This window comes from Nomascus leucogenys, chromosome 12 (assembly GCF_006542625.1).
Source record: "Nomascus leucogenys isolate Asia chromosome 12, Asia_NLE_v1, whole genome shotgun sequence".
Taxonomy (NCBI): Eukaryota; Metazoa; Chordata; class Mammalia; order Primates; family Hylobatidae; genus Nomascus; species Nomascus leucogenys.
The window spans coordinates 66,971,097-66,990,064 of record NC_044392.1 but is presented as its reverse complement, the minus strand read 5'-3'; the positions used below and the strand labels follow the sequence as shown (position 1 = coordinate 66,990,064).

At 44.8% G+C, this 18,968-nt stretch overlaps 1 protein-coding gene across 9 annotated transcripts in view; it reads right to left on the bottom strand.

Moving 5' to 3' along the window:
• CLCC1 (chloride channel CLIC like 1) overlaps positions 1–15,355 on the bottom strand; it is a 32,702-nt gene extending 17,347 nt beyond the window's left edge. For 2 of the 9 annotated variants that reach the window (XR_004032704.1, XM_030824938.1), the window contains exons 1-2: positions 15,291–15,324; positions 217–356 (exon numbers count right to left, since the gene is read on the bottom strand). Coding sequence is in view for 8 of the 9 variants with exons in the window: in XM_030824938.1 (XP_030680798.1) it covers positions 217–345 (129 nt within the window). In the remaining variant the exon portion in view is untranslated. Of the gene's footprint in view, positions 1–216; positions 357–14,185; positions 14,488–15,216 lie in introns of those variants that run through there. The other 7 variants (XM_030824941.1, XM_030824940.1, XM_030824943.1 and 4 more) reach the window with 7 other exon arrangements.
• Positions 15,356–18,968: the final 3,613 nt, after the last annotated feature.

Sequence of the window (18,968 nt, the reverse complement as noted above, 5' to 3'; positions counted from 1 at the left end):
TCATATTATTTTGCTACTTCAGGGGCTTTACATTCAAATTCAATACAAGGTAGGTTTGAAATAATTTTAGATTAACAGTGTCAGGAAAATATTCTGCATAATTGCTAATCATGGATCCATGACCCTCATAGCTCTGTGCAAAACAACAGAGCTAGACTATTTCCATCATGGGACTGATAAGGTCTCACACACACATGCACGAATTTTTTTTAATACCTGAGATTTTCTCATTGTTCCTGAAGCAGCGTCATAGTTAAGCATGTCTGTGGGGTCAATCCAGTCATCATCATGAGCATAACCAGCTACCAGCAACAGACATTCACAAAGGAGCAAAGAACACAGCATCCTGTATAAGGCTAAAACAATTTTTAATATATATAATGAAATAGAATTATTTTTTAAATAAATTGGGTTTTGGGTTTTTATTATTATTATTATTATTATTATTATATTATTATTATTTTTAGAGACAGGGTCTTGCTCTGTTGCCCAGGCTGGAGTACAGTGATACAATCATAGCTCAGTGCATCCTCCAACTCCTGGGCTCAAGAGGTCCTCCTGGCGAGCTGGGACTACTGGCGTGTGCCACCACACCTGGATTTTTTTTTTTTTTTTTTTTTTTTAGTAGAGACAGGGTCTCACTTTGTTATCCAGGCTGGTCTCAAACTCCTGGCCTCAACTGATCCTCCCACCCTGGCCTCCCAAAGTGCTAGGATTATAGGCATGAGCCATTGCACCCAGCCAGATTGTTTTGTAATGAAAACTACTTCCTTCTAGAGTTAAGATAACACTTTCTGAACAGTATCTAAGGAAGAAGGTACACAAAATAAAAATAAATTGGTGTTCATATAAAAAACATGCATATATGCATAATATGCTCATTGATATAAGAAAACCGGTATTTTTCCATATGGCCCAGCAATTCCATTCCTAGGTATATACCCAAAAGAAATGAAAATATATGCCCACACAAAAACTTGTACATGAATGTTTAGAGCCACATTTTTCATAATAGCCAAAAGGTGGGAAAAACCCAAATTTCCATCAACAGAGCCAGGTGTGGTGGCTGACACATGTAATCCCAGCACTTTGGGTAGGTGGATCACTTGAGCTCAGGAGTTCAAGACCAGGCTAGGTAATGAAAAAAATAACCAAAAAATTAGCCAGGCATGGTAGCGCAAGCCAGTGATCCCAGCCTCTTGGGAGGCTGAGGCAGGTGGATCGCTTGAGCCTGGGAGGCAGAGGTTGCAGTGAGCCAAGATCACACCACTGCACCCCAACCCAGGTGACAGAGTGGGGCCCCCATCACAGAAAAAACAACAACAACAACAAACAAATTTCCATTAGCTGATAAATAAAACATGTATAGCCATGCAATGGAATATTATTCAGCCATAAAAAGGGATGAAGTACTGACACCATGCTACAACACAGATGAACCCTGAAAATGCTACATTATATGAAAGAAACCAGATATGAAAGACCACACATTATATGAGTACATATATATGAAATGTCCAGGAGAAGAGGCAAATCTATTCAGACAGAAAGTAGATTAACAGGTAGTTAAGGCTGAAGGTTTGGGAGTATAGTAGCTAAAGGGTACAGGGTTTCCTTTTGAGGTAATGAAAAATGTTCTAAAATTATGAGAATGGTTGCAAATACACCCAAAACCACTGAACTGTATACTTTTTTTCTTTTTGAAACAGGGTCTCCCTCTGTTGCCCAGGCTGGAGTGCAGTGGCACAATACCAGCTTACTGCAGCCTCAACCTCCCAGACTCAAGTGATCTGCCCACCTCAGCCTCCTGAGTAGCTGGACTACAAGCTTGTACCACCACACCTGGCTAATTTTTTTTTAATTAATTAACTTTTTTGTAGAGATAGGGTCTCACTATATTGCCCAGGCTGGTCTCAAACTCCTAGGCTCAAGCTATCCTCCCACCTCGGCCTCCCAAAGGGCCGAGATTACAGGCATGAGCCACTGCACCTGGTGGAACTGGACACTAAAATGGGTGGATTATATAGTATGCGATTTATAGCTCAATAAAGTCAATTTAAAAATAGGTATTTTAACTAATCTCCCCCCTATTTTTTTGGTTTTATTTATTTATTTTTTTTTTTGAGACAGAGTTTTGCTCTTGTTGCCCAGGCTAGAGTGCAATGGCACAATCTCGGCTCACTGCAACCTCTGCCTCCCAGGTTCAAGCGATTCTCCTCCCTCAGCCTCCCAAGTGGCTGGGATTACAGGCATGTGCCACCATACTTGGCTAATTTTGTATTTTTAGTAGAGATGAGATTTCTCCATGTTGGTCAGCTGGTCTCGAACTCCCGACCTCCACCCCACCTTGGCCTCCCAAAGTACTGGGATTATAGGTGTGAGACACAGTGCTTGGCCCCCCTGTTTTTTTTTAACAAATGAGAAATAAGAAAAGTAGGAAATTGCCAGGTGCAGTGCCTCACGCCTGTAATCCCAGCTCTGTGGGAGGCCAAGCTGGGCGGATCACTTGAGGCCAGGAGTTTGAGAGCAGCCTGGCCAACAAGTTGAAACCCCATCTCTACTAAAAATACAAAAACTTAGCCAGGCATGGTGTTGCGTGCCTGTAATCCCAGCTACTCAGGCGGCTGAGGTGGGAGAATCGCTTGAACCCAGGAGGCAGAGGTTGCAGTGAGCCGAGATCACGCCACTGCACTCCAGCCCGGGTGACAGAGTGAGACTCCGCCTTTAAAAAAAAAAAAAAAAAAAAGGTGGGAAATTGCAATTCAAATGAAGTGACTAAACTTCAAAACCATTCAGAGAAAATAACCCACCTTACCTAAGCCCCTGCATAAACAGTCAAATAATTTAAACACTTAGTAACTCCTCTATGTAGCTATTTAATTAAAATTAAATAAAATTTAAAATTCAGTTCCTCATTCCCCCTAGCTACATTTCAAGCACTCAGTAGTCACATATGGGTAGTGGCTACCATATTGGACAGGGTGGATACAGAACATTTGAACATTTTTATCATCAAAGAAAGTTCTGTTGGGCAACCTATCTTATACCTACTACATGTAAGAATCAGGCAAGAGAACCCCAAGATGACAAAGCCCTGGGCCCTGCCAATAAACAGCTTACAGTCTAGTTGTACAATAAAAATCACTCTAGGCTAAATTAAATACTCCTGTTCTCCATGTGCCCTGTATATTCTTCTGGCATTGGAAGCAATGAAATTAGCCATTTATCGATCTGTCTCTTCCATTAGCACAACGGCTCTCAACCTTGGCTCCATGTTAGAATCACCCGAGGAGCTTCTAAAACTCCCAATGTTTTGGCCATATCCCAAAATCATTAAATCAGAATCTCTGGGACTAGGACCCAGGCACTGGGATTTTTTTAAGCTCCCCAAGTGATTCTAATGTGTAGCCAAGATAGAAAACCACTGTTAATGTGAACTTCTCTAGGGAAAGGTAATCTCTTACCTAAATCTGAAGTCACCTTCCCACTGGCCTATCTTGTCCCTCCATCTCCCCAGCCTCAACACCCAGCCCAGTGGTTGGCACGTGAAAGACATTCAGTAAATGTTTGTTAAGCAGCAAATGCAAATAAAGCCATAGCAAGGACTCAAGGATTTTAGAGGTTCAAAGGATAAAGAAAGCACATCTGGCCGGGCACGGTGGCTCACGCCTGTGATCCCAGCACTTTGGGTGGCCGAGGCGAGAGGATCACCTGAGGTCAGGAGTTCAAGACCAGCCTGACCAACATGGAGAAACCCCGTCTCTACTAAAAATACAAAATTAGCTGGGTGTGGTGGTGCATGCCTGTAATCCCAGCTACTCGGGAGGCTGAGGCAGGAGAATAACTCGAACCCGGGAGGCGGAAGTTGTGGTGAGCCAAGATCATGCTATTGCACTCCAGCCTGGGCAACCAGAGTGAAACTCCATCTCAAAAAAAAAAAAGAAAGAAAGCACATCCAACTGGAGAAACTGGAAAGTGGAAAGACTGCACAGGAATGGGAATTTGAGGTATGGGTAACATCTTAAGTGCTCAAGATGGGAGAGGCAGAGGGCAAAGTGTATGCTTCAGCAATTGCAATTGTGAGGATGGATACGGTGAGAGGTAGAGGTGGGTGGGTGGTGATGACACTGCTGAGGAAAAAAGCTTACGACTAACTCCCAGCACTTTGGGAGGCTGAGGCGGGCAGATCATGAGGTCAGGAGATCGAGACCATCCTGGCTAACACGGTAAAACCCCGTCTCTACTAAAACTACAAAAAAAAAAAAAAAAAATTAGCCAGGCATGGTGGCACGCACCTGTAAATCCCAGCTACTTGGGATGCTGAGGCAGGAGAATCGCTTGATCCTGGGTGGGGGACGGAGGCTGCAGTGCGCCGAGATTGTGCCACTTCACTCCAGCCTCGGTGAAAGAGTAAAACTCGGTCTCAAAAACAACAACAACAACAACAACAACTAGCACTAAGCGCACAGGAGGAGGAAAACCTGGATTCATTATCCAACAAAGAGGCTGAAGCAAAAAAAGGATGTGGTACTTGGCCTAAAAGAGTGGTGGCAACAAAACCAGAAAGAACACATATGGCATACCCTGAAGATCAATTCTACAGACCTTGGCCTACCAGCAACAAAAATGCTAACGTTAATTTTAAAAAGAAATTCATAATAAGAATATGGTTGTGGACCTGACAAAAACAAGAAATGGGGAAAGGATTCTCTATTTAATAAATGGTGCTGGGAAAACTGGCTAGCCATATGTAGAAAGCTGAAGCTGGATCCCTTCCTTACACCTTATACAAAAATTAATTCAAGATGGATTAAAGACTTAAATGTTAGACCTAAAACCATTAAAATCCTACAAGAAAACCTAGGCATTACCATTCAGGACATAGGCGTGGGCAAGGACTTCATGTCTAAAACACCAAAAGCAATGGCAACAAAAGCCAAAATTGACAAATGGGATCTAATTAAACTAAAGAGCTTCTGCACAGCAAAAGAAACTACCATCAGAGTGAACAGGCAACCTACAGAATGGGAGAAAATTTTTGCAACCTACTCATCTGACAAAGGGCTAATATCCAGAATCTACAATGAACTCAAACAAATTTACAAGAAAAAAACAAACAACCCCATCAAAAAGTGGGCGAAGGACATGAACAGACACTTCTCAAAAGAAGACATTTATGCAGCCAAAAAACACATGGAAAAATGCTCATCATCACTGGCCATCAGAGAAATGCAAATCAAAACCACAGTGAGATACCATCTCACACCAGTTAGAATGGCCATCATTAAAAAGTCAGGAAACAACAGGTGCTGGAGAGGATGTGGAGAAATAAGAACACTTTTACACTGTTGGTGGGACTGTAAACTAGTTCAACCATTGTGGAAGTCAGTGTGGTGATTCCTCAGGGATCTAGAACTAGAAATACCATTTGACCCAGCCATCCCATTACTGGGTATATACCCAAAGGACTATAAATCATGCTGCTATAAAGACACATGCACACGTATGTTTATTGAGGCACTATTCACAATAGCAAAGAGTTGGAACCAACCCAAATGTCCAACAACGATAGACTGGATTAAGAAAATGTGGCACATATACTCCGGGGACTGTTGTGGGGTGGGGGGAGGGGGGAGGGACAGCATTAGGAGATACACCTAATGCTAAATGACGAGTTAATGGGTGCAGCAAAACAACATGGCACATGGATACATATGTAACAAACCTGCACATTGTGCACATGTACCCTAAAACCCTAAAGTATAATAAAAAAAAAAAAAAAAAAAAAGAAAATGTGGCACATATACACCATGGAATACTATGCAGCCATAAAAAATGATGAGTTCATGTCCTTTGTAGGGACATGGATGAAACTGGAAAACATCATTCTCATTAAACTATGGCAAGGACAAAAAACCAAACACTGCATGATCTTACTCATAGATGGGAATTGAACAATGAGAACTCATGGACACAATGAAGGGGAACATCACACTCCGGGGACTGTTGTGGGGTAGGGGGAGGGGGGAGGGGGGAGGGACAGCATTAGGAGATATACCTAATGCTAAATGACGAGTTAATGGGTGCAGCAAAACAACATGGCACATGGATACATATGTAACAAACCTGCACATTGTGCACATGTACCCTAAAACCTAAAGTATAATAATAAAAAAAAAAATTTAAAAAAATAAATAAATAAATAAAAAAGAGATACCTGCATTCCCATGTTTATTGCAAGCATTATCCCCCATAGCCAAGATATGGAAACAAGTGTCCATTGACAATAAACAGATAAATAAAAAAAAAAAAAAGAATATGGTTGTGGAAGGAGTTCAGCATTCATTTGTTCAACATTTACCAAATACCTACTGTATACTGGGCACTGTCTTTGTGTGTGTGTGTGTGTGTGTGTGTGTGTGTGTGTGTGTGTGTGTGACGGAGTTGCGCTCTTGTGGCCCAGGCTGGAGTGCAATGGCGCGATCTCGGCTCACTGCAACCTCTGCCTCCTGGGTTCAAACAATTCTCCTGCCTCAGCCTCCCAAGTAGCTGGGATTACAGGCATGTGCCACCATACCCAGCTGATTTTTTGTATTTTTAGTAGAGAAGGGATTTCTCCATGTTGGTCAGGGATTTCTCCATGTTGGTCTTGAACTCCCAACCTCAGGTGATCCACCCACCTCAGCCTCCCAAAGTGCTGCGGTTACAGGTCTGAGCCACCGTGCTGGGCACTGTCTTAAGTGACAGGGATACCAGGAATCTACACAGACAAAGGTCTTCTTCAGAAAGCTTACATTCTAGGGGGGAAGGACAGTAAGTTGGCAAAAAACAAAAACAAAAACATGTAACTCGAGACAGTGATAAATCCTAAGAAGATAAAGCAAGACAGTGGTACATATGGATTAAGCGATGCTGGGTATTTCAGGGTAGGCCCCTAAGATCTAAGACGGTCACAAATGCTTTGTCACTCTCCCCACGGAAAGATGGAGTGTATTTCCCCCTCTCCTGAATCTGGGCTGGCCCTGTGACTACTGAACCAAAATCCTTTGGTGGAAGTGGGGCTGCGATGGTTCTGGGCCTAGCCTTCAAGAGGGTCGCCTGCTTCTACTTCACTTTAGAACATGTGATGGTTAATTTTAAGTGTCAACTTGACTGGACTAAGGAATACCTAGAGAACTGGAAAGCATTCCTTCTGATGTGTCTGAAGGGGTTTCCAGGGAAGACTGGTTTGTGAGTAGGTTGACTGAGTGTGGAAGATCCGCCCTCAGGAGGGGCGAGCACTATTCAGTCAGCTGGGGACCCTATTACAACAAAAAAGAGAAAAGGCAATTTCTTTTCTCTCCTGGAGCAGGGACACTCTTCTCCTGTCACTGGACATCAGCTCTCCAGGCTTTGGACTCCCAGACTTACACCAGCAGCCCCTAGGTTCTCAGGCCTTCAGCCTCAGACTGAAAATTTCACCATAGGCTTCCCTGGTTTTAAGGCTTTCACAGACTGAGCCAGGCTACTGGCCTTCCAGGGTCTCCAGCTTGTAGACAGCCTATCATGGTACTTCTTGGCACCCATAATCATGTGAGCTAACTCTCCTAATAAATCCCCTCTCATCCATCCATCCTCCCACCCTCATTGGTTCTGTCTCTCTGGAGAATCCTAAGACAGAACATATGTTTGTGGGAACACGCCCCTCTTGGAAGCCAGCTGCCACCTTGTAAGAAGGCCAAGTCACATGAAGAGGCTGGGTGCAGGGGCACACTGAGCTCCCAGCCTGCAGCCAGTATCAATGGCCAGCCATGTGGGTGAGCCATCTTGGTGGTTCCAGTCCAACCTCTGGTGACTGACTTGGTGACCCAGCCAACATCATGTAGAATAAAAGAACTATCCAGCTGAGCCCAATCACACCCCTTAAAACCACAACATCACCAGCAGTAATAAAAGTATTGTTTAAAGCCATTACACTTGGCCAGGCATGGTGGCTCACACCTGTAATCCCAGCACTTTGGGAGGCTGAGGCAGGCGGATCACAAGGTCAGGAGATCGAGACCATCCTGGCTAACACAGTGAAACCCCGTCTCTACTAAAAATACAAAAAATTAGCCGGGCATGGTGGCATGCACCTGTAGTCCCAGCCACTCGGGAGGCTGAGGCAGAAGAATCGCTTGAACCTGCCAGGCGGAAGTTGCAGTGAGCCGAGATCGCGCCACTGCACTCCAGCCTGGGTGACAGAGCAAGACTCCGTCTCAAAAAAAAAAAAAAAAAAAAAAAAAAACAAGAAGCCATTACACTTTAGAGTGGTCTGTTACATGCAAGTAGATAAACACAAGAACATTTAAGGAGAAAAATAAGATAATCTTAGGAAGATTTGGAGAACATCCAGAGAGAAGACACAGCAAGTATAGAAGCCCTGAGTGGAGAAGAAGCTGAAGCAGTCAAGGAACAGAAAGGAGGCCAGAACAGCTGGGTCTTGGGAATGAGCTGGGAGGCAGGGAGGCAGGGAGGTGGGGAGGGAGGGAGTGGTAGACCACAGTAAAGAGTGTGGTTTTTACTCTACGTGTAACAGGAAGCCACTTGAGGCTTTTAAATAGGGGCATGATAGAATCTGGTTTACATTCTAAAAGAAATTACTATGGCTACTATGTAGAGATTAGAATGGAAGATTATCAGGAGGTTAGGAGGATCTGTAGTCATCCAGTTCAGAGATGAAGGTGACATGAGCTAAAGACAGCAGCAAAGGTGATGACAAATGGTCAGATTTTTAAAATCTGTAGGTAGACCCTACTACATGTGGCAAAATGACCAGCTAATAGGTCACTAGGCATATTTCTTCTTCCGTCTGGACAAATGATGACTGTATGTCTCAGCCTCTCTGTGAAGTATGGCCATGTAATAGTTAAGTTCTAGCCAATGCAACAGGTAGAAGGGATATGCACCACATCCAAGTCTGGCCCATGAAAACCTCCCAGGCGCCTTCTCCCAACCAGGGAATGCCCAGGACACTGAGTCCTGGAGGAGGGCAGCCAAACTATGCAGGCGCCTGGGCCCCTAAATGACCACCTGGAAGGCCACCCATTAAGTGGGAATATAGCTTTTCACTTTCATGTGAGCAAAAATTAATTTCCTTTATGGCATATCCTGAGATATAGGGGTTTATTTCTTATAACATCTCTTGCTACTCTAATACAGAAATACACTATAGAAATTGCTGAAAATTTGGATGTAGGTAAGGACAAGTGAAGATTTGGGACGATTTCTATGTTTGTGGCCAAGGCAACTGGGAGAAGGGAAAAGACTGAGGAAGACTGCAAGTTCTGAAAGATCAAGAGTTTTGTTTGGATATAGTAAATCTGAGGTGTCCACTGATGTCCAAGTAGAGATTGTAAATATGCAGGATGAAGCTAAGGACAGCAGTGCGACTGCATTTGAGAACCATCAGGATGCAGACAGGGTTTAAAAGAGATGATCTGGGTAAGATCACCAGAAGATCTATTATGAGGACAAAAGACTGAGTCCTGGGCAAGCCAACATTCGGGGATCAGAAAGAAGAGGAGGAACCAGCAAGAGACACTTCTAGTGAGTGCTATGAGGCAGGAAGAAAACCAAGAGAGGCTGGACTTCCAGAAGCCAAGTTAAGAAAGGAGAGAACAGACAAATATGTTGAATGCTGCTAAGAGGTCAGGCGATCAGAGGGCAGCAAACTGACCCCTGGATTTGGTACAGCAGCTTTAACAGAGAAAGCCTAGCGGGAATGGTTAAAGGAATCATTCAGGTAAAGGTTTTGGATCAAAGTGACTCAGTAACTCTACAGTGGTACCCCCATCTATGGTTTTGCTTTCTGAAGTTTCAGTTACCCACAGTCAACTGCAGTCTGAAAATATTAAATGGAAAATTCCAGAAGTAAACAGTTCCTAAGTTTTCAATTATGCGCAGCTCTGGGTAGTGTGAGGAACTCTCTTGCTGTCCTGTTCCATCCCACCTAGGACGATGTCCACACTGTAGGAGTCACACTCCAGTCACTTGGTATCCATCTGGGTTATCAGATCAACTGCTGTGGTATCTCAGTGCATGCGTTCAAGGAATCTATACTTTACTTAATAATGGCCCTAAAGCACAGGAGTAACGATGCTGGCAATTCAGATACGTCAAAGAGAAGCCATAAAGTGCTTCCTTTAAGTGAAAAAGTGAAAGTTCTCAACTTAATAAAGGCTGGGTGTGGTGGCTCATGCCTGTAATCCCAGCACTTTGGGAGGCCGAGCAGGTGGATCACTTGAACCCAGGAGTTCAAGACCAGCGTGGCCAACATGGCGAAACCCCGTCTCTACTAAAAATACAAAAATTAGCCAGGCATGGTGGTAAGCACCTGTAGTCCCGGCTACTCAGGAGGCTGAGGCAGCAGAATTGCTTAAACTCAGGAGGCGGAGGTTGTAGTGAGCCAAGATTACACCACTGCACTCTAGCCAGGGTGACAGAGCGAGACTCCATCTCAAAAAATAAATAGGCCAGGCACAGTGGCTCATGCCTATAATCCCAGGATTTGGGAGGCTGAGGTGGGCAGATCACCTGAGATCGGGAGTTCGGGATCAGCCTGACCAACATGGAGAAATCCCATCTCTACAAAAAAATACAAAATTAGCCGAGCATGGTGGCACATGCCTGTAATCCCAGCTACTCGGGAGGCTGAGGCAGGAGAATCACTTGAACCCGGGAGGCGGAGGTTGAGGTGAGCCAAGATCGCGCCATTGCACTCCAGCTTGGGCAACAACAGTGAAACACCGTCTCAAAATAAATAAATAAATAAATATATGAAAATTAGCTGGGTATGGTGGCACACACTTGTAATGCCAGCTACTTGAAAGGCTGAGACAGGAAAATCGCTTGAGCCTGGGAGATTGAGGTTGAAGAGAGCTGAGAACACACCACTGTACTCCAGCCTGGGTGACAGAGTGAGAATCCAGCTCAAAAGAAAAAAAAATTAAAGAAAGAAAGCTCATATGATGAGGTTGCTAAGATCTATGTTAAGAACAAAACTTGTATCCATGAGATTGTACAGGAGGAGAAAGAAATTCATGCTAGTTTTGCTGTCGCACCTCAAGTGAAAAAATTCCAGCCACAGTACAACTGTTATTACTGCGTATTGTTATAATTTTTCTATTTTGTTAGTTACTGCTGTTAATCTCTTACTGTGCCTAACTGATAAATTAAACTTCAGCAGAGGAATAGATATATAGGAAATAACATAGAATATATATAAGGTTCAGTACTATCTGAAGTTTCAGGCATCTACTAGGGTCTTAGAATGTATCCCCCAAGGGTAAAGGGGGGACTCTGTACTCCAACGCACTTCTCCAACTCCTACTGCTGGCCAAGATGGAGTAACAGGGACCAGATTTACCCTCCTGCCTGAACAACCAAAGCTCTGCACAAAATATATAGAACAACAGTTTCTGGCCGGTTGTGGCGACTCACACCTGTAATCTCAGCACTTTGGGAAGCCAAGTCAGGAGGATCACTTGGGCCCAGGAGTTCGACACCAGCCTGGGCAACTTAGGGAGATTCCATCTCTACAAAACTTAAAACAAAATTTAGCTGGGTGTGGTGGCACACGTCTATATTCCCAGCTACTTGGAGAGGCTGAGGTGGGAGGATCACTTTAGCCGGGGAGGTTGAAGCTGCATTGAGCTGTGATCACGACACTGTTCTCCAGCATGGGTGACAGAGCAAGACCCCGACTCAATTAAAAAACAAACAGGCCGGGCGCGGTGGCTCACGCTTGTAATCCCAGCACTTTGGGAGGCCAAGGTGGGCGGATCATGAGGTCAGGAGATCAAGACCACGGTGAAACCCCGTCTCTACTAAAAATACAAAAAAATTAGCCGGGCGTGGTGGCGGGCGCCTGTAGTCCCAGCTACTCGGAGAGGCTGAGGCAGGAGAATGGCGTGAACCCGGGAGGCGGAGCCTGCAGTGAGCCGAGATTGCGCCACTGCACTCCAGCCTGGGCGACAGAGTGAGACTCCGTTTCAAAAACAAACAAACAAACAAACAACACTAAAATCGCTGTTATGCTCTGGAGATACTTAGAAATACTGAATACTGTATACTTTATTGGAAAAATTAAGAGTTCAACTAAGGAGGAAAGCCATGGAAGAAGCAAATACCAGAGAGGAGAGTGAAGGCTAATCAGGGCAATAGAAGGCAAGCCAAAAAATGCAATGGGCAAAAACCAAGGAGGGACTTAATTTCAAGAAAGTGGTATCAAGCGTATTCAATACTTCAGAGAAGTGGAGAGGAATAAAGTCTGGAAAAAAGCCATTGGATTGGTTAATTAGTTGGCCATTTATGACCTTTCAGAGAATGACAGTGAGAAGCCTAATTCTCTAAGTGGTTAAGAAGTAGGTGACAAAGGGAGTGTGTAAACTGGAGAGAGGCTCTGAGATGGGAGTGCATGAAATCAAGGTTAGGGGAAGGGTTCTTCATAGGCAATGAGGTTATACACTCCATAAACAGAAATGAATGAAGAGGGATAAAGACAAAATTTCTAAAGTAAAAAGAGAAACTGACAGATTTCATAATATGATGTCAAGTGGACAGAGAAATTACTAAGAGTAATCTGCATTTCTAACACTGTATGTGAGGAGGTTAAGATGGGGGAAAACGGAGATTTGGAGGGAAAAAAAGTACTATAGGAGGCATTATACAAAGGGAAGTGAATGAAAAGCTTGTCAAGCAGTTGAGATTTTTTTTCTTTTTTATAGAGACAGGGTCTTGCTATGTTGCCCAGGCTGGTCCCAAACTCCTGAGCTCAAAGGATCCCCCCCGCCCCCCGCCTTGTCTTCCCAAAGTGCTGGGATTACAGGTGAGCCACCATGCCAGCCAGGCAGTTGAGTTTTGACTGTGACATCCGCAAAGTCATACTATTGGCAACTATGTTACTTTCTCCAATAATGACCAGCAGTTCCATAGATTTCTCCAGGGATAGAGATTAGCAATGCAGAAATGATGTAAGACCGGAGGGTAAGACAGAATAGAAGAATCAGCTAGAAATTCAAGCCCTCCTGCCAGATCCCCATGGTCACTGACTGAAGGCTGGAACTCCTTGAGAAATCATAAAACAAATCTCACACTTTCTCCAAACAAAGCTGCATCTAAACCTGCTGAAGAGCTTGTTAAAAAAAAAAAAAAAAAAAGATTCTGATTCAGTAAATCTGAGGTAGGTCTGAGATTCTCCACTTCTAACAAGCTCCTGGTGATGCCGCAGACCACACTCTTGAGTAGCAAAGTGTCAATCAATAGTAACCATCCTAGCTAGTTTCGTTTAATGGTGGCACCTATGTCATTCTAGTACTTGTCAGGGGATACTACTCTCTCTCTCCCGCAGTCCCTACTATTTTTACCATTTCTCTCCTGTCTCAGGCTTCGGTACTAATAATTTTTAAATTATAATATACATAATAGTAGCTAAAGGCCGGGCACAGTGGCTCACGCTTGTAATCCCAGCATCTTGGGAGGCCAAGGCGGGCGGATCACCTGAGGTTGGGAGCTCCAGCCCAGCCTGACCACCATGGAGAAACCCTGTCTCTACTAAAAATACAAAAGTAGCAGGGCATGGTGGCGCATGCCTGTAATCCCAGCTACTCGGGAGGCTGGCGCAGGAGAATCGCTTGAACCCGGAGAGTGCAGGTTGCGGTGAGCCGAGATCACGCCATTGCACTCCAGCCTGGGCAACAAGAGGAAAACTCCGACTTAAAAAAAAAAAAGTAGCTAATATTTTGTTACTACGTGCTAAGCACCGTTACATTAATTTAATCCTCACAAAACTACTGGAAGTAGTTACTCCTATCTTCACTCATCTTCATTTTACAGATCACACAAAGTAACTTGCCCAAGACCACTAGGCTAGTAAGTGGTAGAACCCAGACTGGCTCTACCTAAACTGCCTCTCCAGGACAAAGGTACTAATGGCTCTCAGGGGCTTCTCTGAGAGGATAGGGTCTTAGAGTGGAGAGGACCTGTTGGAACGACATCTCCACAGAGCGGGAAATAGGGAGAGTAGTTTATAGTAGCTACTAGACTGGAGAACTACCAGGAAACACAGATCATCGTGCAGACGGCCAGGCAGTGAGTAGAAATGGGCACAAAAGAAAAAGTCTTTGGTTTCAACGAATGCACGAGTAATGGGAAAGGCAAGACTAACCTGGATTAGTAGAGTCAAATCCTGTATTAGGCTAGAAGTACCAGGGCATAAGTCGGGAAGTTGCAACTCAGTTCGTGTGTTGATGTAGTTTCTTGGAACCACGGCTCTCAAACTTGCGAATTTGCATTTTTAACAATTTCCCAGATGACGATAAAGCTAGTCTGGGAAGAACACTTCATAATCACTATTATAAAGAAAACCTGAATTGTTTTTCACCACCCAGTTATAAACCTACAGCTTATGGTGTGTCTTTTTACACTCAAATCAGATTTGGAGCCAGGCGCGATGGCTCACGCCCGTAATCCCAGCACTTTGGGAGGCCAAGATGGAAAGATCCTTTGAGCCCAGGACTTAGAGACAAGCCTGGGCAACACAGGGAGACCCTTTCTCTACAAATAAAATTTACAAATTAGCCGGGCGTGGTGGTGCGCACCTGTGGTCCCAGCTACTCAGGCGGCTGAGGCAGGAGAATCGCTGGAACCCAGAAGGCGGAGGTTGCAGTGGGCGGAGACAGCGCCACTGCACTCCAGCCTGGGTGACACAGCAAGACTCCGTCTCAGAAAAAAAAAAAAAAAAAATCCAATTTGGAGGTTGTTTTGTGTCCGTTTTTGTTGTTGTTGTTGTTAACTGTGTTAATTCACAGATTTGAAGTTTTAGAAAATTAACTACAACTAAATCCAAGCTATTCTGCTGACAGCATTTATTCAAATTATGCTTAAAGTTTTCAGAGATAACCAAAGCCAGCAGAATTCAACGTGCGCCCGGGTCTCGCTTTGCCCTCGCTGTGCCTTCTCCGCAGGCCGCTCTCTGGGGCGAGCACCTCCCCGGAATGCGCGCAACCGCGGCGGACAGGCAGCCGCCAGCGCGGGAGCTGAGGGAGGAGCCCGGGGCACGGACAGGCCGGAGAGGACGCAGCGCAGCGAGCACCGTCCCCGCCCCAGGTCGCGCCTGCGGCCTCCCCAGCGTCCGCGCCGCGAGTCCGCGGGCCCCGCCCCACCCGCCGCACAACACTCCCAACTGCACGGACTCACGTCCGGGATCCCCTGCCTGCCTCTCGAGGAAGACACCTGCCCAGGCAGGCCGCAGAAGACGTCGCACACCTTACCGCCGCCCAGCGCTTCAGCGTGGTTCCTGAGCCTCTTCATCGACTTGCTCGGCTGACGGCTGCGTGTCTCTCCCCCGTTGCGGGCCGCTGATTGGCCTCGTTGATTGGGCGGGGCTAGTAGCGGGACCGGCCTCTGCGCGCCGGTTATTTTGGCCACGGATTTTCTTTTACTTTTCATCTGCTGAACTCTTTCTGCGAAGGAAATCTCGCCTGGAACTCAAATATATACAACGGATAGGAAACATATTTTCTTACTATTAATATATTTGATAAGTTTGAATGTGTAACATTCGCCATGAAACGCAAGCATGATTTTTGTTTGTTTGAGGCAGCGTCTCACTGTGTTACAGCCCAGGCTGGAGTGCAGTGGCGCGATCTCGGCTCATTGCAACCTCTGCCTCCCGGGTTCAAGCAATTCTCCTCTCTCAGCCTCCCGAGCAGCTGGGACTACAAGCGCGCACCACCACATCCAGCTAATTTGTATTTTTAGCAGAGACGGGGTTTCACCATGTTGGCCAGGCTGGTCTCGAACTCCTGACCTCAGGTGATCCTCCCGCCTCGGCCTCCCAAAGTGCTGGGATTACAGGTATGAGCCACCGCGCCTGGCCACAAGCATAATTTTTTAAAGGGAGGATCACGAATGACAACTGTAGTTCTACTCAGGGCAGGACAAGGGAAAGGTCTGCACACTGTAGGGCAGTTGGAATTAGTTAAGTTTTGTTTTTGTCTTTAACTGCTGGCCTTGCAATCTCGGGAAACTGTGAAGATGGTAAAATTTACCATCTTAACCATTTTTAAAAGTACAATTCAGTGGTATTAGATACATTCACATTGTTATACAACCATTACCACCATCCATCTCCAGCACTCATCTTGCAAAACTGAAACTCTGTACCCAGTAAGTGGTAACTCCTCATTCTTCCCCCTCCCTCCATCCCAGCAACTGCCATTCTTTCTGTCTTTATGAATTTGACTACTCTAGGTATTTCATATAAGTACTCATACAGCATTTGTCTTTTTGTAACTGATTTCACTTACCATAAGGTCCTCAAGATTCATCCATGTGGTAACGTGTCAGAATTTCTTTTAAGGCTGAATAATATTCCATTTTATGTATATACCAGTTCATTCAGTCATCTGTTAATGGATAACAGGTTGTTTCCACTTTTGGCTACCGTGAAATAATACTATAAACACGGATATACAAATATCTGTTTTTCAACCCTTTTGGGTATGTACACAGATGTTCAAGTATCTGTTGCTTTCAACTCCTGAGTATATATACAGAAGTGGAATTGCTGGATTATGTAGTAATTCTATTTTTAATTTTTTGAGGAACTGCCGTACTCTTTTTTTTTTTTTTTTTTTTTTTTGAGATGGAGTTTCACTCTTGTTGCCCAGGCTGGAGTGCAGTGGTACGATCTCAGCTCACCACAACCTCTGCCTCCCGGGTTCAAGTGATTCTTCTGCCTCAGCCTCTCAAGTAGCTGGGACTACAGGCTTGTGCCACCATGCCTGGCTAATTTTTGTATTTTTAGTAGAGATGGGGTTTCACTATGTTGACCAGGCTGGTCTCGAACTCCTGACCTCGTGATCCGCCCGCCTCGACCTCCCAAAGTGCTGGGATTACACGCATGAGCCACTGCGCCCGGCGGAAGTGCCATTCTCTTTTCCATAGTGGCTGCAACATTTTACATTCCCTCCAAGAGTGCACAAGAGTTCCAATTTCCCCACATCTCCGCTGACATCTTTTATTTTTGTATAGTAGCCATCTTAATAGGTGTGAGATATCTCATTGTGGTCTTGATTTGCCTTTTGCTAATAACCAATGATGTTGAGCATCTTTTCATGTGCTTATTGGCCATGCCATTTGTATATCTTTGTTGGAGAAATGTCTATTCAATTCCTTTACCCGTTTGTTTTGTTTTGTTTTGTTTTCTTAAGAGATAGGGTCTCGCTTTGTCACCCAGGCTGAAGGGCAGTGTCATGATCATGGCCCACTGCAGCCTTGAACTCCTGGCTTTGCCCATTTTTTAATGGGTTTTTGTTGTGTTTTGGTTCCCTATATATTCTGGATATTAACCACCTTATCAGATAGGATTTGCAAATTTCTTCTCCCACTTTTTCTTTTCTTTTCGTTTTTTTTTTTAGAGACAGGGTCTCCCTGTATTGCAGAGGCTGGTGTCAAACTCCTGGGCTCAAGTGATCCTCCTGCCACAGCCTTCCAAAGTGGTGGGATTACAGGCATGAGCCACCACGCCCGGCCCCATCTTTTCCCTCTTAGTGGGTTGCCTTTTCACTCTGTTGTGTCCTTTGGCTCCTTATTATAAAACAAAAATAAAATTCTAAGCCCCTCAACCAACTGAATAGGCCCATCCTCTCAGCCAAGGGCATTCTAAAGTAAACCTGAGGCCGGTTGCGGTGGCTCATGCCTGTAATCTCAGCCCTTTGGGAGGCCAAGGCAGGTGAATCACTTAAGGGCAGGAGTTCAAGACCAGCCTGGCCAACATGGTGAAACCCTGTCTCTAGTAAAATCACAAAAATTAGCCAGGCATAGCGGTGGGCCACTGTAATGCCAGCTATGTGGGAGGCTGAGGCAGGAAAATCGCTTGAACCTGGGAGGTGGGTGTTGCAGTGAGCTGAGATCATGCCATTGCACTCCAGCCTGGGTGACAAAGCGAGATTCTGTCTCAGGGAAAAAAAAGAAAAAACAGAGACCTTAACACTGACACACTTCGTAGCAATAAAATACCAATGTGACAGCAGGTCCATCCCCCCCACCCCCACCTCTGAGTTGTCCCATCTTTCTGGCCTGAACCAATGTACATTTAACATGTATTGATTGATGTCTTATGCTCCCTAAAATGTATTAAAACCATGCTGTAGCCCAAACACCTTGGGCACATCTTCTCAGGATCTCCTGAGGCTGTGTCATGGGCCATGGTCACTGACATTTGGCTCAGAATAAATCTTTTCAAATATTTTACAGAGTTTGACTCTGTTGACATTACAATTTTGGAAAAGTAAACATTTTAAAAATAAAATTTGGGGGCAGATGCGGTGTCTCATACCTGTAATGCTAGAATTTTGGGGGACCAAGATGGGAGGATTGTTAGGAGGCCAGGAGTTTGAGACCAGCCTAGGCAACATAGTGAGACACCCACCTCTATAAAAAAAATTAGCCCCATGATGTGGCATGTGCCTGTAGTCCTAGCTACTCGGGAGGCTGAGTGAGGCAGGAGGATCATTTGAGCACACGAGTTCTAGGCTATAGTGAGCAAGACTTTGTCAATATAACACAATGCAATAAAAAAAATTTTTTAAATAGAAATAATCTCTCAACTTGAGGCAAAACACACACACACACACACAAATAAAATTGGAACAGACCTCTAAAAGTCCTCCCTGGGAATAATTAAGAACCTCTGCACTACCCATCCACCCCAATTCCCCTTCCTTGCACTCCCAAATGAGATGGACCCCAAGAGTATAGATACTTCAGTCCTCTCATTTTCTCCTTTATGTGAACCTCAAAGAACCTAGTCACCCCATGCAGAAGACATGTGGAGACAAACAAAAAAGGACATATGTAACCAGCTATTTATTGAAGCAAATATAACAATTTCTGGTGCTTATTATTTTGACAGGGAGTCTTGCTCTGTCGCCCAGGCTGGAGTG